General features: G+C 50.5%; 1 protein-coding gene across 1 annotated transcript; it reads left to right on the top strand.

Annotated features, from left to right (window-relative positions):
- The first annotated feature begins 650 nt into the window (after positions 1-650).
- Positions 651-8,492, top strand: EREG (epiregulin). Its single transcript, XM_053940533.1, has 5 exons — positions 651-741; positions 6,379-6,462; positions 6,609-6,732; positions 7,299-7,445; positions 8,273-8,492. The coding sequence occupies exons 1-5, from the start codon at positions 696-698 to the stop codon at positions 8,331-8,333; spliced, it is 462 nt and encodes a 153-aa protein (XP_053796508.1). The 5' UTR covers positions 651-695; the 3' UTR covers positions 8,334-8,492.
- Positions 8,493-20,790: the final 12,298 nt, after the last annotated feature.

Here is a 20,790-nt window from a genome sequence, read left to right as displayed (position 1 = left end):
TAAGGCCAGCAAGTTTCCAGCTGCCCACCCTGGGGTGTTTCCCAAACCTAGGTTTAGGCACAGGTGGTGTTCATGGCAATGATATGGCCCAAGGGTCCCTTGTGTGCTGGCAGGGCCTACCTGGGCAGCTGGCTCCGGGTCTGCAGGGCCTCCTGCCATTGCACATCGCATGGATGCTTTGAGGGCAAGCAGAGACAGCGGTCCCGAGGTTGTGCCGTAGGCATCCACAGCCCCGGGAAGTAACTGCATGGGCTAGACTGCTCAGAGGGCTCGGGTAATTTTACGGCCCCAGGTAATATTTGCAGTACTACTTGCTGGAACCAGGGGCACCTAATGTACCCGGGCACCTGCCGACGGCCGGAGGGGGCAGAGCTACCCCCCCGCTCCCAGAGAAGGGACCTGGAACAGCCGGACCGGGGCGCCGTCTCTGCTCGCCGTGGGGGCATCGCCCGCGGGCAGAGTAGGGGGCGGCCCGGCCCGGCCCGAAGGCCGGGGGCGGCGAGGCAGGAAGCGCGGAGGCCGAGGCGAGCCGCTGCCCCCAGCCGGGCGGGCCGGGTGTCACCGCGGCGGGCCCCGCCTCTACGCGGGCACATAAAAGTGCGGCAGCCGGCCGGCCGAATGCACACCGCTGCGCCGCTCCTGCCGCCGCCGCCTCTCTTCCTGCCGCCGCCTCTGCTCCCTGGGGACCGAGGGCGATGGACGCTGGCTGCCTGTGGGGCCGCAGCCTGCTGCTCTTCCTCGGTAAGCGGCGAGGTCCCCGTTCCCGCGGGCAAGGGCTGGAAGGGCATCGGGTGCTGCGTCCTGGGACAGGGGCATTCTTTGGCTGCTGGGAAATCTGCGTCAAAGCATAACGTTCAGGTTGCCTTCAGGTGAAGCTGATGGGTGTCTCTCCGAGATGAAGTCCCAGGCACTGACAGGTGTACCCGGGTGGATTGTATGAGCTGAGGAGTGGAGCACACACCACACTCTGTGGTGTGTTGTTACAGGATGTTTTATTGCTTGCGCGATGCCCAGGTGTGTCCTGTGACTGAGTGAAGGTGGACATTCTTTCCCTTCTCTTCAGCTCTGCTCCCAGTGCAGTCTGCTCTCTTTCACCTTGACCTGTCCTGTTTGTAGGTCTGTCCTGCTTCCTTTGCCCAGGCCATGCTCTGGGCGAGCTCAGTGGGTGAATCCTCACAGCAGCAGAGACTTCCTGATCATAACAAAACAGGTTGTGGCCTCCTTCTGCTTGACACTTCTCCACCTCCTCGCTGGGAGTGTGTTACTCCATTGTATGACATAAGCTACCTGAAAGTCTCAAGTGAACACGTGTATCCTTAGAGCATCAAGAGTCTTGGGGCCTGCGTGTGCTGTGATGCAAGAGCTGATCCTTGTCACACACCTCCACGGGGCGCTGGCACTGATAGGTGGCGACTGCTGAGAGCTGACCCTGTTGGGCAACTTGAGCTCTGTGGGCAGCAAAGTCCTGATACCTGGCACATTCACGCCTTGCTTTAATGACAAAGCATATTCTCACAGTCATGATGTTGGGCTCAAGGTTGTAGTTGATGGACAAACTCCAAGACTTCTCTTTTGGGACAGATGTTTTCCTCATCTTCTAAGCCCTGCAGTATGCGTTTGTGTCTTTCATCTTAGCCAGGTATTTCCATAACAGTTGATGGAGCAGCTGCTGCACAGCATCTCACTTGCCAGGACAGCAGGCTAAACGTCTTGTAGTCTGTGAGTCAGCCATGCTTTGCACAAAAATGACACTGGTAGGAACTGGTATGTCTTCATGGATCTGTATATGAATTTCTTTGTTTCCGGGGCAGGCACAACATCTAATAGTAAGGGATGGGTTAGTCATAGCTAGGTGGCATCATAACAAGTGCTATGAGCACTTTACTGCCTTCCCCTCCCAGGGCAGGAGTGTAAGCAGAACTTGGTGTTTCTGGGAAGACTGGCACTGGTGTTATGCCAGACTGGAGAAGGTTCCCTGCTGAATGGCTGAAGCCTTACTGAAGTGACAGTCCTTGCCAGGTTCATATCCTGGCTGTTGTGGGCTTGGGACTGGGCAGCAGCAAGGCAGTGGTGGGAGAGAGATGTCACTCACTTCTGAGGGGACACAGTGCTATGCCAGCCACACGCAGAGGTGATGGTGATGGGGAAAAACCGGGGCCCTGCCTTTTCTGGGAGTTGCTGCAGGAGCCTTGGCACCAATCTCCTTGTGCTCACTGTAATGCCCACTCAGTGGAGAAGGCAGACGTTGGACCTCCAGACTCACCGGGCAGTTCCAGGACCTGCTGTCCTTATGTTTTCCTGTGTCAAATTCTCCTGGCTCTCAGCAAATTGACCCTGCATTGTTGTTTTGGTTATTAAGAGTTTTCTAAAGCCTTCTGAGTTTACATTCTTGTAGAGAACTTTCTCACACAACTTTCTGTAAATAACTTATTGTTTTATATTCTTTTATAGAGGTGGAGAAATTTGATGTACAGGTAGTTTGTCCAGTGTCATTGGAGAGGTGGCACGTTCACCCTCCAATCCACTGGCATCTTTTGAGAACTATAAAAGATTGGAGTCAGAAAAAATAAATTAGTCTCTTCATCGTGACCAAGGCTGTAGTGCGTAGTTTTTGCTTGTGTCATTTGGTGACACTGCATAAAGATGGCTGTGTCTGACGATGGGGAAAGTGTTAGTGGCCAATGTGTCTGGCTGGAAATAATAAGGGATTTCTGCTTTTGTGGCATAGGGACCTCAGCCCTCACGCAAGTGGTGGGAAACATTGTGGCCAAGCACAGGGGCAGCACATGAGTAAGATCAGTGGTGCGTAGGTCTCGAGAGGGGTGGAAGCACTGCTGGGATGACTGGGTGCACATAACTGCATTATCTCTGCCTAAGGGTAAGTCCTGGTACAATGCTGAAGATGATCCTGTGGGCCTGTAGCAGTTTTGGAGCACCAGTCTTCCCACGACAGACTGGTGTTGCCAGGGCTGCCTTAGAGCTGCTGATCCTGGATATCCACAGCTGCGAGTCTGTGGTTCTGGAATTAAACAGTGGTAGTAGGGATGCTCACAAAACCAGTGGGACAGACTGGCTAATTTCCATGTTCCCTACTTGGTTTGCCCAAAGAAGACAGAAGACAGTTAAGACATTCCCTGGATGTCCAAAATCAGGTGATGGGGATGCACCTTGATCTATCTTTGCAGTTAAATTGGGCTGAGATCCTTCAGGTGCGTGTCACCTGGGCACCTCTGCTTTGGAAGTGCAACCCATGTGGAGAGGTAGGTGCTGCTGCTGTGGCAGAGAGACTGCAGAGATGCCAAATGGGAGGTAGCACCATTCAGGTGAATTAGTACAGGACCTGCAATCTTGGTGACAGATGAAACCAACTCAAATAATGATTGAGCCCTCAGAACCTTGACAGTTCCCTTAGTGTAAATCCTCCACAGAGCAGTCCTCAGTTTAGGGTATCTCGCACGTGCATCCTTTATCCTTAGCCACTGGAAACTACAGCTGGCTCACAGTGGGCAAACTGATGATTAACCTTTGCGGGTTGTCTCTGATGGGGATTGCAGGAAGCAAAGGCAGTTGGTCACCAGCCCTCATTTTCCTTTCTTCCCTTCTGGAAGGACAAGTAAGCAGCAGAGCAGCGTTATTCCTATTCCAGTAACTGCTGTCAGTGTGAACCTTGCAGGAATACCTGTGAAGCCGGATGGGATTATGATGTAGGAATGTGACATGTAACACTCACATTCCTGCAAGACACAGATGAAAATCCACCGCCTCATTACTCTTATCTTGTACCCTGTGTTTGCTTAATAACCAGTGAAGGAATAAAAATATAACCTCTCCCAGGTTCCGTGTTTAATATGCATCATCTAATAAATATCCTGGGAAAGGCTCTCCTTGCTGTGTGCAGATCCCTTATCCTTCCAGTGATGTCAGAGGGGAAATATGTGCATGGGGGAAAGGGCAAAGCAGAGCAGTGCAGAACAGGAAGAACTTTGCCCAAAAGCAGCAAATACTGCTGGGTGTCAGCAAATATCCACGCCTGCAGTCCAGCCTTTCTGGCCCTGAGAGCCTGCAGTCAGATGGAGGAGGCACCTGCACATGGCTGGGACTGGGAAAGCCCTTGGGCAGTGTTGGAGGAAGAAGTTATTTTTAATTTGTCCTCCATAGATGTCTGGGTTGTGGGCTTTAACTGGAAAGCCATGTTTCCTTCTGGAGCCAAGAGGAGAGCTGACCTGTCTCTTCCATGGGCCTTTTGGTTGGAGTTTTCTCATGTGTGAAAGCTGGGTTCTGCTAAGTCTCCAGCTGGGAATTTCAGCTTAAAAAGCAGCTGCTCAGGTTATGCCCAGGTCAAGGAAGAGTGCAAACTGTGACAGAAATGAGTCGGCTGCATGAGATCCTCAGCTGGCTTAATCCATCTGCTTAACTGGTGGGTATCTGGGATACCTCTGGCAGGTTCAGCCTTGACTTTTGTTAATTTCTGTCCTTAATTCTTTCTGTGACATGATGTATCCTTAGTGGGACACTGCTGTCCTGTGCCACAGCTCCTCCCTTTGAAGGGAGCAGCTTAGTCCATAGAGCACTCCTGAAATATCCCCCTGGTTCCTGGGAAGAAGAACTGGCTCGGTAAATCTTTTTCCAGCATCTTTTGGGACCCCAGGTCCCTGGGCTGCCACTGTCTGACAGCTGGTGGCCTCTCCTTTAACACACTTGAACTTATGTTTTAGCAACTCAGACTGGCCTCACAGAAGTGTTAAACTGCTGCTGCTGAGGCAATCTACAGTGAGCACACTGCCACTTAAAAAAAAAAATCCCACCCTGAAAGTAAACTTGCATGTCCTGCCCCATTGGAGGGAAATGCAGGTCCTGCTGAGTCATGCCAGCTCCTGCTGGTACAGGTGCTGGCATCATGGATCTGTTACTGTTGCTCTGGCTCTGGGGGACCTGGGCTTTGTTCTTTCTTCTAGAGCTTGGTGGAAATCTGATTTATTAGCTTTGCAGAGGGGGGTGAGAAGGAGGAATGATGTTTTTAAGAATGCAAGCACAGGAAGAAGCCCTGTCCCTCTTAGATATTCCTGCTGGTTTTGTGTGTAGCTGGAATGAAGGACAAAGGAAGGCTACTGATTACCCAGAAGCAGATGAGCTGCCGGAAATCCATAAATTACCACTACTAGATTTAACCCTGAGATGTAATGACACTTTCTAATAACTGGAGTTGAATTAGAACGATCAGGAAATTATGGAGGCACACTCCCTCCATTAGACATGCATGACCTAACAAGTTAATAGAGGCAAACAGCCCAAAGACACAAATTACAGACTTCCGTGGAATGGGGCTGATGACTAAGCAGTTCATGAGCAGGTTAATTTGTGACCACAGGAGGAGTTTTAGCCAGGTGGATTTCATGGCCAGCTGGGGCAGACATTCACTATTCCTCATGGACTAGCCATGAAACTACAGGCACCTATGCTGGCTTTCGAATCCTGTTTGCAAATGTTCATTTAACTAGTGGAACTCCTGAAATCTGTGCCTGTTTTTTCTGGTGTTCTGCTGAGTAACAGTGGCCCAGGGTCCATAAAGTCGTGAGTAACCTCTCCAAGCCTGTGGGCAGATGAGGAGTGTTTGGTATCTTGTGTTAGTGGCTTTGCAAGTGGGCTTTTAACCAAGGAACTGCCAAAGGAGTGGGTGTCAGTGCAGGAACTGTCCAGCCCTTCAGCTGTCTTCAGCGAGGAGAGGGCTGAGGAAGTTCTTTGCTGGTAAAGAGCAGCTTTTGTGTTAAGCCTACCTGGAGCAGTTTGTGGTCTCTCAAGCCAGTGGTGGGGTGCTGAGCCTGGCTCAGCACTGACCTGGTGTCCTGAGTCACCAGCTACACTGACTTGCAGATTCCTAGGAAATACTCTTCCTGTAGGCTGTTGTGAGTCAAGGATATCTTGATTTAGATCAGCAAAAGGACTCCTCCTGTGATGAGTGCTGGACTGTCATGCCTAATTGTGGAAGCCTGGCTATTTCCCTTGCACAGGTGCCATGCCAGACCAGTCAGAAACCTAACATAATCATCAAATGGCCTAATTCCTGCCTCTCCCCATAATCTCTCCAAGCTTGTTCCTGCCCAGTTTCACTCAGTGTGGGCGAGAGGTGGTCACAGACACCAGGTTTCTGTTGAGTCTTTGTTCTGCATTATAAGTTTGTATTTCAGAGATGTTTCTTTGGGCTGCCGTATATAATGTAGGCAGCACATCACTCAGACCTTATTTTTTCAGCTTTCAACTTCGGATCTTCCCTACCATGATGAGAAGTTTCTGTTTTCTTCTTGAATTAATTACTACAACAGCTTAAATAGTTAACTCAAAATGCATCTATTTTTGACTATTGTTTTTATTCTCTTACAGGTTACCTATTGCAAGCAGTCCTGGGCACAACCGTGATCCCGTTATGTGGGCCTGGTGAAATGGAGAACTGCACAACAGCGCTCAGTAAGTACTGCACAGCTCTTTGTAAATAACAGATCTCTGCTTCCCATCTTCCTTGGGCTGGAAGCCTCACTGAGGTGCCCTTGGGAATCATTTTTCTCTGAGCAGCATTGCTCACATCCTGAGGTGCTCATGAAATATCTTTGCAGTCCAGACAGAGAACAGCCCACGTGTGGCTCAAGTTGGGATAACGAGATGCAAGCCTGAAATGAAGGACTACTGCTTCCATGGGCAGTGTGTGTACATCGTGGACTTGGATGAGCACTATTGCAGGTATGGACAGGCCCCACTCACCTTGCAGATCTCCCTGAGGTGGGCTTTGAGGTGAACTTTGCTCTGGCTGCCATTGACACTTAGCTGAAAAAAACCAATCCAGCCGTGTATTAAATGCTCACAAGAAAGTGAAGAGAAGCACCATGTCTATAATGCTCAGCTGCATTTAAGGAAGTGTTAAGCACATGTGCTACCTCCAGTGATCTCTGTGAGAGTGTCAGAGACCTGAAATTAGTGACCAACCCAGCTTAGACTTGGGACATTCTTTCTGATGTGCTTACCTGTTCATCTCTATTTATACTAGTATGAGATCCAGAACTCAGGCACAGCACCAAGGTCTCTCCTTTGATCCAGCCTACAAAATAAAGACCCTTTAGGCATTTTTAAGGGTATTGCTCATTTACCTGATCAATTTAGAGCTGCCTCTAGGACCACATGGGCTTCAGTTACATCAGTTTAAGTGTCTCGTCCCTGAGGAAACAGCAGGCCAGCATCATGGGATGCTCTGTGAGCTGTTGAGGTGTAACCCCACGCCACATCTCTGACTGTGCCTCTCTCACCCTCAGGTGTGACGTGGGCTTCTCCGGAGTGCGGTGCGTGCACTCGGAGCTCGTCCGGCAGCCCCTCAGCAAGGAGTACGTGGCACTGACCGTCATCGTGGTCCTGCTCTTCCTCGCTGCCCTCTCTCTCGCCAGCTACTACATCTGCAGAAGGTGAGACTCGTGCTCCTGGTGGCTTGGGAGGCTGAGCCTGGAACAGCTCACTCACCGGGCAGTTCCACACACAGAGCCGCTCAGCTGCGCTTGAAGCACTCAGCACAGGCAGTGTGGCATGGCCCAGGCTGCAGGCCAGGCAGCAGCACTCCCAGCGCCTGTTCGCCCTCACACTGGGGCTCTGTAGGTTGCTTGGTGTCTGGCTTAGAGGGTGTGTTGAGATCAAGGAGAGAGCAGGCAAGGAATAGGAATATTCGAGTTCTTTCATTGGTAATGCCATTCCCTCAGGCATCGGGGGCTGGAGAGCAGCTGGATTTGTACCAGCTGATTTGCTGATCTGGTACGTTACTGTGGTGAGTGTGATATCATGAGCACTGCCTTATCAGCCTTACCATGGGGGACAGTACTCTTCTCCATGAACAGATCCAAAGCAGCAGGAATCATTCTCCAGCCTAAAAACTGGCTGGTAAGCATTTGTCAGAGGGCTGAGGAGGTGGAACAAGTCCAGAAGGAGAGCTCAGCTTCCCGGATCTGGTAGGCAGCTAGATGGTAACCAGCAGGATTTCTCAAAGACAAGCCTAGTACCAGCAGGAAGACTTTAATGCAGATGTGGAATTGTCAGTGAAGAGTCAAGAAAGGAGACTGCATTCAAGTGATGTCAGACCTGGAAATGAGCACAGGCAGAGAGAACCCAGCTGCTAGAGATTTAAAAAAATGTGAGGAGCTCGTACAGCTTTTTTTTTCCTTCTTTCCTTTGCCCCCCACTCCCCATCACTCTCCAAAAGCAACTGGCTTTCCAGAACTCACATTTCTTTCTGCTATTCCAGGTACCGCAACAAGAGGAGACAAACAAACACCAGTGAATACAAAGAAGTTGGTGCACTATAGGAGAAGCCTTGACTTCCTGCAGTGTTCTGTTCATCTGGATGGACTCAGTGGCTACCTGTCTATTTAAATGTTATTTTTATTAATAATATTTACAATATTTATAACCTTTAAAAAATTTCAATTGTTTGATGATTCAATAAGCATAGGTCAAGCATTTTATTTTCAGTGTTTTATTTTTTTATTAAATAATATTTCCTAAAGGGAATCCCACTTAAGTGGTTCTTTGGGATAGAGATATATTTTTATAAAAACTCGTCTTCTTGCTCTGGAGAGAAGAATTTTATATTTATTCTTGTGAATATACTCAAAGCAATTGTATTCCTTGAAATAAAACTTCTAGACAAAGTCAACATGTCTGCTGATTCCAGCAAGTGGTGGTGGATGGAGTTACTTCCAGCTGGCCAGCTGTCACTGGGGATGTTCCCAGTCCTGTTTCATATCTTCATCAACAAATCCTCATGAAAGGGAAGACATTGAGAGCCTGGAGCATATCCAGAGGAGGGAGGTGGGGAAGGGTCTAGAGGGCACGTCTGGTGCAGCTGAAGGAGCTGGGGGAACTCAGCCTGGAGAAAAGGAGGCTCCGGAGGGAACCTTCTGTCTCTCCACAACTCCCTGACAGGAGGGGGCAGCTGGGGTGGGTCAGGGGATCTGCTTCCAGGGAACAGGGACAGGACAAAAGAAAATGGCCTCAAGCTGTGCGTGGGGAGGTTTAGATTGGATATTGGGGAAAATTTCTTCACTCTAAGAGCTGTCCAGCCCTGGCAGAGGCTGCGCAGGGCAGTGGTGGAGGCCCCATCCCTGGGAAAGTTTAACAGACATGTTGATGTGGCACTTGGGGAGTTGGGTTATTGGTAGGTTTGGCAGTGCTGGGTTAATGCTTGGACCCTATGATCTCAGAGTGAAACCCAGCGTGGCTTGACTGAGCAGTGTCTTTGGAGCCTCAGCAGTTATTCTTGGAGAGAGAAACCACAGGACTATTAATAAAGTGTATCAATGCACCTTAGTTCCAATGGATAGTTTTAACTGGCACAACTGGAGGAAGTCTCAGAGGACAGGTCCTAGTGCAGCATATCCAACATGTCCTGCATGGCAGCAGCACGGATCTTGGCTCACTCGTACCCTCATGAAGGTTGTGCTGGCTGTATTTTGGATTTCAGCAGGGAGGCAGCAGCACAAGCTGATGAGCCTCTGCAGCTGAACACACAAACACGTGGCAGCTCAGGGTGTGAGTGTAGCTACAGCAGGACACATGCTTTGGAACCAGCACGAGTCCTCCTCGTAGAGGTTCTGCCACAACATCCATTGTACAGCTTGGAGCAGGGCAAGGAAAATTTTTGAGTTTGACCATAAATATCTTGTTTGCCTAAAATAATGATAAAGTAGCCTGCTGAGGTTTAGCTGAACTCCAGGTGTTGGCTCCCTGTGAACAGGAAGGATCCTTGCAGCACCTGAATCATCCCTGCTAATCCCATCCCTTCTCACACTTTCAGAAGACGTGAGAAAAAGCCCAAGCTTTATGTCATTCCTGGTCACCGCCAGACATCCCGGCAGGCTGCGCTGGGCTGTGTTGTTGGGTGTTGGTGGGTGTGAAACCAGTGATCTCTTGGCTTGTGCAACAGTGGGTTATCCTGTAGGGATTATGCTCGCCGTGCTGGGTCTGTGCAGATAGCCTGTGGCTACCTTCTGCCACCTTCCCAGGTGACCTAAGTGCTCATTGTTGGCAGTGCTACAGGGCTGTCTTTGCCCAGCTCTCAGTCCAGGTCATTCAGCAGTTGAGATGAGTTTCCTGGCTCCTTCTGGACCCTCAGCATGGAATTAGAAGAGGATAGTTGGTCATTCACAGTTAACTGGGTTAACTCACAGGGCCCTCATTAGCTGCTCTTCAGCTTTTCACTTCCTCTCTCCTTCTCCTGTAATCTGGTTGTGACACAGGAACCTGTTCTGCTGGGTAACTGGTGACAGCTAATGGCAATCCCAACCACAGCCTCGTTGTTACACAGCCTTTCCCAGTGGTAAGATGCAGCAAAAATCGATTCTTGGAGCCTCCTTCCATTCTTGCTGTGACCCAGTTAGGATATGTGGTGACACATCCTTTTTCCCCCTCAGGCTTCCTTGCCTGTCTGTGAACTACTCTGTCCCATCCCTGTTTATTATCCAGAAACTCTTCCTGGACTCCCAGAGAGGCTCAACCCAGAGGCCTGGCCCCCAAACACTGACCTTTTTGCTCTTCTGCTCCACTTGGCAGGAGAATCCCAAAAGGGGACCTGAGCAGCCCCTGGAACTGCAGATGCATCTTTCTGCTGCTCTTGCAGAAGGTTACAGCTGCAGTAAGAGCGGCAGCCTGGGGTTTATCGTGCCTTACACTTTTGGGTCAGACACATGTAACAGGAACAGTCCACTTTCAGGCCTGTGCAGGATTTGTTTGGAGTTTTTTATCTGTCTTGACTTTTAGCTGACTGTCCTGATCTGGCTTGGGCTTTCTCCACCTATCCCGTTGCTCATCTGACTCCAGCCCACAGCAGCCCTTCCAGCACATGTGTTTTTCTCACTCCTGCACAGGATTGAGAAACTGCAGAGCTTAGGGCCACATACCAGCCTGCCACCTCAACAGCTTGTGCTGGCTGGACGGAGATTGCCAGTCCAGCAACCACACAGCCGGGTCCTGGGGACACACCCCAAATAATTTGCCTCTGAGAATGAACCTCCCTCATTCTTTCCATGGTTTCTGCTGGCACCACCTCTGTCCCTCTGGTGCAGCTCTTCCTCACCTGCACCACCCACTGTCAGAGTCACCTTTGGCTGCCTCTTTCCTGCAGTGAGAGCACCCGTGGTGTGTCTCCCAGGTGGCCCTGCCAAAGCCTTCCTCACACAATGGCTTTGCTTGCTGCATGAGTATTACAGGCCAGGGCAGCTTTTCTCTGCCTGTGACAAACTCATTCAGAACAGAGAGACTGTGGGGGGGGGAAGGGACTGGAGGCTGGTGCTGGAGAAACCCACCTGATGACCTGTCATCATACAGGCAGGTGACAGGTGGTCATTAGCCTGTCCTCAGGGCCACCAGCAAGCCACTGTGCAGGGTTTCTGCCTGGGACACTTGTGCTGGCAGCTCTCTGGAGGACCGAGCAGCCACAGCTCCCATAGCTGCAGGGGTGCTCTGTTTGACATCTCCCATCCTTTTCAAACCTGTCTCATCCCAGATTTGCCCTCTTGGTAACCCTGCCCTGGGATTCTTGCCCTCAGGTCTGTATATTTTATCAGAAACTCATTCCAGTCTCCTGGGATTCAGGCAAAGGCCAGCTGATGATTGTTTTCAGGCCTGGGGCTGTCTGACCTAGAAAGCAACAGCAACAACTCCTTCCTGGTGTCCTATGGAAGGATTGTGCTTGTGTGAAGGCTCACTGTAAACCCTCCAAAATGCTCTGGCTTTGTGCAGACATCACTGGTGGTGTTTCCCCTGGTCACCACATGGCTGACTTGTTTTAAGAGGGCATTAGAAGAAAGACCTTTCCAAAAGCAGCCACCAACCACAGAACTGCGAAGAGATTAGAATGTGAGTCCTCACAGCAACATAAGCCAGCCATCACCTCATCACTTCTCGAGGGACAAACACTTTCAGTGCCTGTGCCGTGCCCAGGCACCAAAGCTGGAACTGCCATTTGCACAGTGTCTCTGGCTGCCCAAGAGTTTAAAAGCAGCCCCCTGTGGTACACTGAGCAGCGACAGCCCACGGGGCAGCTCCAGAGCCAAGCCTGCTGTCTGCAAAGGCTGCTGCCTTCGCGTGCCTCGCCGGCTTGGGCAATCCCAGCGCCTCGGGAGTCACAAGCTCCCCGCAGTGGCTTTCCTCGGAGCGCGTCAGCCACGGATCTCAGGAAGCCTCGGTGACTGTCCCGGTTACATCACAGAGGCGGAGGACGTTTGGACAACTGTCCCTGCTGAGGCAAGCCGTGGATTGCACAGCGCATTGGGCGCCTCATCCCGGGGCTGCTCGTGAGAAGGGCAGGGATGGAGCTCAGGGAGGAGAGAGGAGCTTAAGTGGGCTGGAAAGACTCACAGGTCATGTACTCATCGCATATCTGACCTGGGTCAGTAGTAGTCATCCTTTGTGTCTGTGCTGAAGAAAGTATGGGTGGATAGACCAATGAACAGATGGAAGAAGGGAAGAAAGAATGGACGTAAGGAAGGATAGATGGAAGGTGTTTCATCAGTAAATGTAGAAGTTTAGTCTTGCACAAATAGACATCATTATTTTAATAAAGCCAGTGCCAAACCTAAATTACCCCAACACTCCCATGATATAATCCCATTGTATGTGATTAAAAGATTTCCCAGCAAACTTAGAGATTAAGAAAACTGATCAAATAATATTGAGAAATCTCTGTGCCCTACCCTGATGGATGCCAGTCTGATCCTCCTGACCCAGTCACCAGAGGGCTTCAGCCTCTTGATAGGAAAATCCAGTTGGAATTTAGGAGACGAGATACAGTAGTGAACAGGCACAAGACACAATTTGGAACCACCGTTTGTCCATGGACATTTGTTCCCAATGGTCCTGTGACAGTGGCTCTTTCTGGCCTGGTTTGTTGGGCTGTTTATTGATGCTCTTCATTATAATGGGAAGCTGAGGAAGTTGGAAAAGCCACATGAAGATGAAGAACAGTCAGTTCAGCTGCCTCTCCCAGAGCTGCTGTGATTTGTGAAGTACAGGGACATGGAGGTTAATTTTAGGAGAGAAAACTGGCTGATGGGAGTGGATATTCATCTGGATACACACAACAACAGGGGAATAAGCCTTCAGGTCACTGCTGAGAGGGGGACGATGGAAACCTGACTCAGGAGTTGTAATAAGGGGGCAGAAAATCAGAGAATAGAGCTTCAGTGAGAGCAAGAAAGGATGGTGAGGGTTTTGACAGAAGCAAAGTCTGGAGGAAACAGGACTCAGTACCTCACAAAATCAGAGCACCTGTGACCTCCCAAACACATGGAGCTCACTCAGGGTCAGCTCACCCAGCCCCGGTGAACGCTCACCAGGAGGGGAGGAGCATTTAAAGAGGGAAGGGCAAATATCAGAAATCAGACTGGTAATTAGACTCAGGGTTGTTTCTTCTCCAAGCACTATTTATTTAGATTTCCTTTCTTCTGTGATAACTGAGATGGGGTATTTCACTTCAGCTGCTTCATCACTGGTCACAGTTTGTTAGATTTTTTCCAACTCATCCAGGTTGTTTTGTTTCAGTGAATTCGTATCAAACAGACGAGAAAAAAAATCCGTCCATCAGCTGGTATTCCTGACAGGTACGGCGTCCCGTGACATTCCTAGCGCTGCTTTCGTTCCCATCTAGTGGCCACCTGGAAGATTACACTCCCAGATCCCCAAGTCTTGGCGGCGGCGTCATCCCGTGCTGCCAGCCGAGGGGCTCGGGCACCGGGACGGAGTAGGGTGGGAGCACAGTCTCCCTGCCTTTATGGCAGGCCATGGGGAGTTAGCTGGGAAATTTCCTGGAGAAAAGCAGTGTTTTATGCTCATCCGAAAAAAGGCAGAGAACGTTCTGAGCTTAGGAATACTGGTATTTTTGTGTGCATCCAAAAAAAGGTGGAAATTATGGGTCTCAGCATTTTCTTAATGCAAAATTTGGAGCACCACCACCTCCAACATGGATAAAATACATGTTTTTGGCATAATGCCCTGTTTTAGATTAGAAATGGATAGAAATATTAGAAATAACCTGTTTTAGATTAGAAATCAGACTTCCCAAAGGGGCAGATGCATGGCCTTGGCAAGTCCTGATCTTAAATGCAGGGTTTTTCTGGAAGGTTCTCACTTGTTCTTGGAGTGATTGATCACTAATGCAAGACTCAGTTTCCTGATATTTATGGCAAAGTTTTCCTGTCTTTGCAAACCAAAGGTGAGCATCAGCTGTCTCAGAGCTGTGCAGCCACAGGGAGCGTTTGTCAGCCTCATCCCTCACTTCTGCAGGAACTCTGAGCTCAACCTGCCTTTGGCAGAGGCTGGAAGCTATGCCAAGCTCTGTGACGGATTTTATTCACCCCACAGCCGCCCTTCCTGCAAATTCATCACCTTCCAAACGAGCTGCTCAGGCTCACGGTCTGAGAATGCAAGAGTCACCGTGCCCTCCCAGGGTTTTGGCAGTGAGCTCAGCCCTGACGCACTGAGCCCACCGATGGACACCCGGGATCTCTGATTGCCACGGCGGTGATCTGGCAGTCGTGGGTGGCAAGGGAATGCACTTTGTGTCTGTCCTGGCATGGGCTTCAGACCCGTGTCCGAGAAGGCTGTCCCGTGGCCTCCCGTCTCTGATGCTTTGCCTGTCTGTCTCCTGTGCAGGTTGCTGCCCGTAGTACAATGTGGAGTTACCATTTCCAGCAGCAGAGGTCAGGGGCTGGGCAGAGGCTGCCTTTGTGTCCCGCTTGCCACACCAGAGGTCTGGGATAGCCAGGCAGGGGCCGGCCGGTCTGGCAGTGCCTCAGAGCACAGCACCAGTGAGGTGGGTACGTGGCACCCGACAGCCACAGCTGACAGGCACAGTCCATCGGGCTGAAAAACCTCCGAGAGCCACGACTGGGCTCTGGGGAAGGGCTGCAGGGACGAGAGCAACTACCCCCAGCGCTATGGGCACAGGACCCACAGTTCAGCAGTGGGGCTGGGACAGAGCCAGCATGAAAATCCCTTCTGTGGAGGCATTTTAAGGTTGAGCACAAGGCTGCTTTTTGCAGGCCTAGAGGCCCCCCAGCAGCCTCAGCTCTCCTCCTCTCAGTTTCTTCCAAACCAAGTTGTTTACTTCCTCTGTGGCTTCATGTGTAGTGCCTAACACCTGTGAAATGAAGAATTTGGCATTCACAGGGGTCCGGATACTTGAAATGTGATTATAATATTGTCACTGTAGGACCACTTCTGAATTTCCATACAGTCTTATGCATTTTTTTCAGTTCAGCTCCTTTTAAGTGTTTTTTTATTTTATTTGCCACCATTCTGCTAATGGGAGGGGAAAATGGCTGTCTGGCTGCAATGCTTAGTGGCCTATCTCATGCATGTTAAGATAAAATGTCTTTAAATACTAACATAATTTAACTGTAGTCAAACACCATTGAATTTTCTTCCTCTTTTTACACAGGAACATGTTAGTCCCAGGCAACTTGAGCTCTCAGCCCTGCACTTGCCACCTCCAGGTTTCTCCCTCCCTGTTGAAGAAGACCTCTGCTCCTGCTGAAACGTCCTGGGTGAAGCCTACAAGGAGAAGAGCCATGCAGACACTGGTACAGTGGTGATGTTGAGGGGCATTTTAGGAGTGGTGAGACCTCGTGCCAGCAAAGCACAGCTCTGAGAGTGGGATATGTGAGTGCACCTCAGAGCACAGACTGGGCTTTGCTCCAGAGGGGCAGAATGTGCCTCCCTGCAGCTGGGCTTGGGCGGACCCAAACATGCCAGGATGGCATCGTGGCGTGCCAATGTAAGCTGGGTCCTGTCCAAGGCCTTCAAGAATAGGGTTTTTCCTACGTGAAGGCAAACCCACCTATAGGAGGAAATGAGCCTGTGCCTAGGAAACCTCCTTCACAGCGTGAGTGTGCAATCTTTATGCAAATGAGCCCTTACTCACGCGGTGTCTCAGCAGCCCTGTCCTGGGAACACGCTGGCCCCACGCTGCCGGGGCACAGGTGACACACAGGCGAGGGGGGCACCAGGTGACACGCGGGGAAAGGGGGACACCGGGCGCTCTGCCTGCTCAGGTTCCGCTGACGGAGGGAAGCAGCTTCCAAAGCCCTCACTGACCCAGGCGTCAGTGAATCAGTCAGTCCTGGCTGACATGAACGCTCCAGCTGCCAGGACTGACTGATTCCAGCAGCACCTTTCTTGTTTGCCAAATTTCATGCCCCTTTGCTGGCACCCCGGCGCGGTTCAAGGCAGCCGGAGTCACGAGGGCACAGCACTGGTAGTCAAAGGCAGGCACCACCAGCAAACAATGGGATTTCCAAGGGAGCATAACTAGCATGCCTGTGAAATGGAGTGTTCTCCTGAGCTTCTCTGCTTGCTCGTGGCCTGTGGAAAAAAATCAAAATCCAGAGTGATCTACGTAATCGTTGTTGTGCGTAGGAAGCCTTGCCTGGGCTTTGTGCTAGGGAAAAAACTTAGCTATGGCAAAGGTGAGAGGAAAGGAGTTGCTAATTGCTGTAGGCTTCTCCTGTGATTCATTCTTTCTTCACATACCAAATGACTTCAAATAGGTGAAGAAAATTCACCACCTGATGCACCCGATGGGAAGGCACTAGGAAGATCTCAAAGCAAAAAAGCTAAGACTGAAGCTGCACTTCCAGGAGAAAATTCCCAAACAATCCTCACATGTCCTTTGTTTCTCTGCTGCTCTGGATGCAATTGGAAATAATGAGCAAGATAGAGGGGAAACATCACAGTCTCTGTCATGTGCTCCCAGTCCTAATGCAAGGTTGCATTCCCCAAAACAAGCAGTACTGTATAATTTGCTTACAGGATCTGTGCTCTCAAATGAGCTGTGATAAACATCTCCCAGGTGACTTCATACCCCATTCCCCAAGGTGAGGAAAGGGACATAACAGACTCAGTCAGAATCCCTGCTGCAGGTCCCATCAGCACCAACACGCTTGAGGTCAGCAAGACTTCTGTGGCCAAGACCCTTAAAAGTAGGCCCAGATTGTTGCCAAAATTCCATACAGCAGCATTTTGGTTTGGGGAGGCTTCTCTTAATTTAAAGATTTCTGCTCTGTCTCTTTTTCAGCTGAGTCTCTAAGACACTAGGGCAAAACCACCTCTATTTTCCCAAGTATAGGTATGATTTTTCCAGCAGCCACCCTGCTCACATAACTACACTTGGTCTCCAAGTCAGTGCATCCTGGGATTGAGCTGGGAGATCTCCAAACTCCATGAACAGTAGTCACACAGCTTCTGCTACCTTGAGCATGCTTCACATTTTAACTTTGTTTTCCTCTTCTCTTTAGAATGAGGACCTCTTGAGCCCTTGCAGAATGATCCAGTGGCTCCATACACCTTTGGGAGGTGATGAGCTGGGTGCTCTCCTCTGCCAGGCACTGTTGTGGGCTGCAATATGGAGACGTTAGAGAGTTGACTGGATGGTTTTGCTCATCTAGCAATGATGCAGTAAGCTGAATATGTAAAATAATGTGCACTGCAGGTGAAGCACTATCATTCCGAAGGTAAAGGGCTACAGTAATGTTGCCAGGTAAATGAGTGTCAGGCACTGGCTACAGTAGCTGAGCTTTTGTGTCCTTAGAGATTCCTATCTAAAGCATCTTCTCCCTTCTGTCCAGTGGTGTCGGCAGGGTGGCTTTGCACTGGGATACCATTGGGGAGCCTGGCTTGGGCTGCACGTGGGAATAGGCATGAGCTTGCCCTCTTCAGAGAGTCCTGGGAGAACTTCCTGCGAGTTGCCTCAGGGAAATAGAAGAAAAGGCAGCAATTTTCAGTTCAGTATGGCAGGATGTGGTATTTTAGAGAAGAAGATTGTTAGCTGAGGGGCAGTTCCCCATTCTAGTGTAAATCCAGTATTGCTTCACCCACGTCCTGGCTTCAGGCCCTTAAAATTACTTCTGGGGTCAGGATGTGCCCCCGAGCATTTACAGGTTGAGCCATTGCACAAAAACGAGTGGGTGAGTGCTGGAGGATGTGTTTGGTTACAGGAGAGCTGCTCAGTGCACGCTGTGTGAAAAGTGGAGCCGCCGAAGCCCAGGACAGTGTGCTAACAGCAGGCAACTTCCCAAAAGTCTTCCTAGCAGGCAGCAGGATGGCTGTCCTGGGCAAGCTTGCAGCACGTTTACCCCATCCCTGAAGCAAAACCAAGCTGGGCACGTGTTGTAGATGTCCTGCTGAAGTCTGCCTAGTGCCAGTGAGACGCAGCGACTGGAGCCACAACATGGCACAGGGCGCTTTGCAAATGATCAGGCTGTGTTCCCCACTGCCTGCCATTCAGGAAAGCCTGTGGAAAGCAAGTGTAAAGTCCCACTGCTGTCATTTGGTAGCATCACACTCCTTAGCACTGCTGCATGTTTCATCAGATTAAGCAGGGGTGCTCTGGGTCCCAGGAGTTAATTTTGTCTGAGAAGGTACCACTTAGATTTTCAGGAGGGACTTTTTCCATTTGTATTGACATAAGTGACAGAAAATTTCATGAAATCTTGCCACCACGGGGCCAGCAGATTCTGTTCTCTTTGCTTTTTCTCCTTAGACATGCTCCAAAAGACATGCTCAAATGCAGAGTGATGGAAAATACAGAGCACTGGGCAGACTTTCCTGGGAGAACAGTGCATAAATTCTTCCCTTTCTGGACATGTTTTGCTCAGGTGACCCCTGCTTCAGTTAAGTCTGCAGGAAAGAAGCGGAGCACAGGGAGAAGTTACTACCTTAGGAAAATGATTCTTTGCTAAGGGCTTTCTTGGCAGGGAGGCACAGCCACCTTAATGCCTGCAGGCCAACAAACTCTACCAATATCCAGAAAGGCAATATCCAGGCCTTTCCCTTCCTTCCTTCCTCCCCAACACCCTAGCTATGCACTTGCATGTTCTTTATTACAGCAATCTTGATTTACATCAACAGGAGCCAGAGTCACACATGCCTCACTTCAAAGCTCCCTCCCTGCCTGTGAGGGAGCTGCTGATAGCAGCAGATAGTGGTGTCTGCAGCTCACAAGTGAAGTGAAAGTCTGGTGAGCTGCCCAGACAGACACCACTCCGGTTTGAGTCATTACCCTTTTCTACCTGTTCTCAGCTGGATGGATGAGAAAGGATAACTCATGTTCAAACACCAGGTCAGCTGTGCCCGCCCTTGCAAAATAAACATTTGATGTCAGTGAAGAACATTAATGGGATGGTATTTCAGGTGCTTCCTTTCCCTTCACACATTTCTCAGGAGTTTTATCAAAAGTAAAGAGAGTGAATAAGATCCCAGTAGGCACTCGGACTCTCCTGGAAGCAATGGTGTCCTAGTGTGCTCCACCAAGGCCCAGCAGCTGTCAGCATGGGTGGCACTGCTCCCCCACAAGTCCATGCCTATGCCTTGGATCATCACGGCACAGCTGGGAAGTGATGGCTGTGTGCTGGCCACCCCCAAACAAGGCCACAAACAAGGACAGGGATCTGAGGGGCAAGAAGATATCACCGATGTCACCTGCACTGGGTGCTGCCAGGTGCTGTCTGAGCCCAGTCTGTGCTGAAGGTTTTCAAAATGATGGTCGAGGCCCAGGGAGGACTAGCCAGGCTCCCGAGCCCATCTCGTCTCACTTCACTGCCAGCCTATGGAAAACCAGGTCTGGCTCAGGGCAGGTGCCAAGAGCTGTGCCCGAGCATGCAGCCCCCTGCACAGGTTCCCTGCTCATCTGTAAGCTGCACCCATTTGGGCTCGCCAGCCTTTGGGACCAACCTCATGGTACAGCCAGAGCAAGGACTCTCTGAGCAGCAGCTCCAGAAACCTGGGTGTCATGCCAGAAAACCCCAGGTGCTGCCGGGAGCGAGCGGTGGCTCAGTAGGTGGCACTCTGCATCCACAGGGAGCCAGCACCTTCCCAAAGGTGAGCCCTGCCCTTGCAGCCCCAGCAACTGCAAGGCCCTGCTGCAGTGGGGCAGCCCAGGGGGCTGAGCCTTGCAGCCCCCCTCAAGGCTTCTCCTCCTTGCACCACATCTGGGGTTACCCTTTGGAAGTTCATCCTGGGAACAGAATCCAGTTGTCCTTCCAGCCCTGGAAGAGGGCAATGGCCAAGCTTAGTGCCTTTTCCCTCACAGCACACAGAAGAACTGGGGCTTGTGGCAGATCCCACCCAGAATGTCCTGAAACGTGCGGCGTCTGGAGGGTGTTCTCTCCAAGAAGCAGCCAAGCAGGGCTTGGCCAGGAGGCTGCCATTTGGGAAGAGCTCCCCTGATGTCCAACCAGGACCTCTCCGTGCATGACTGGGTACCCATCACCATCTGGCTGCACTTTCTGGACTCTGAGGAGTTGTGCTGGTTGATACCAGGTCTCCCCTTCTTCTTCAAGGTCACAGGAAGGACTAGAGGGAGGAAGTTGATGAAATGACAAATTCAAAGCATGGCAAGCCAAATTCCTCGCTGCTGGCAGTCAGTGAGATGGAGCTATCAGCTGGAGACTGGAGAAGAGAGGGAACACGGTGAGTCAGCTGCTGGATATGCCATGTTTGGTCTCCAAACAGTGCAGGTAACACGGGCAATTGCACTTGGGACATGCAACCTTTCCCCCGCTAAGCCTCTTCCAATTGCTCAGCAGTTTGCCAAGTGCAGCAAATGGGACTGGAATGTTCAGGGCCCAGTATATTTCTCGGACTGGACTTAAAAAAATTTAAATGTTTCCAGTGAATCTCCAATTTTAAGAAATTGGAGAAATATTTTGTTTTAACAGCTGAAGAAAAGAAAATTTGTGGGGGAAGCTGTGGTGCCTGGCTGAAGAAGTC

The sequence above is a fragment of the Vidua chalybeata genome, chromosome 4 (genome assembly GCF_026979565.1).
Source record: "Vidua chalybeata isolate OUT-0048 chromosome 4, bVidCha1 merged haplotype, whole genome shotgun sequence".
Classification (NCBI taxonomy): domain Eukaryota; kingdom Metazoa; phylum Chordata; class Aves; order Passeriformes; family Viduidae; genus Vidua; species Vidua chalybeata.
The sequence above is the reverse complement of the archived record's forward strand: the minus strand, read 5'-3'. Positions and strand labels throughout refer to the sequence as shown.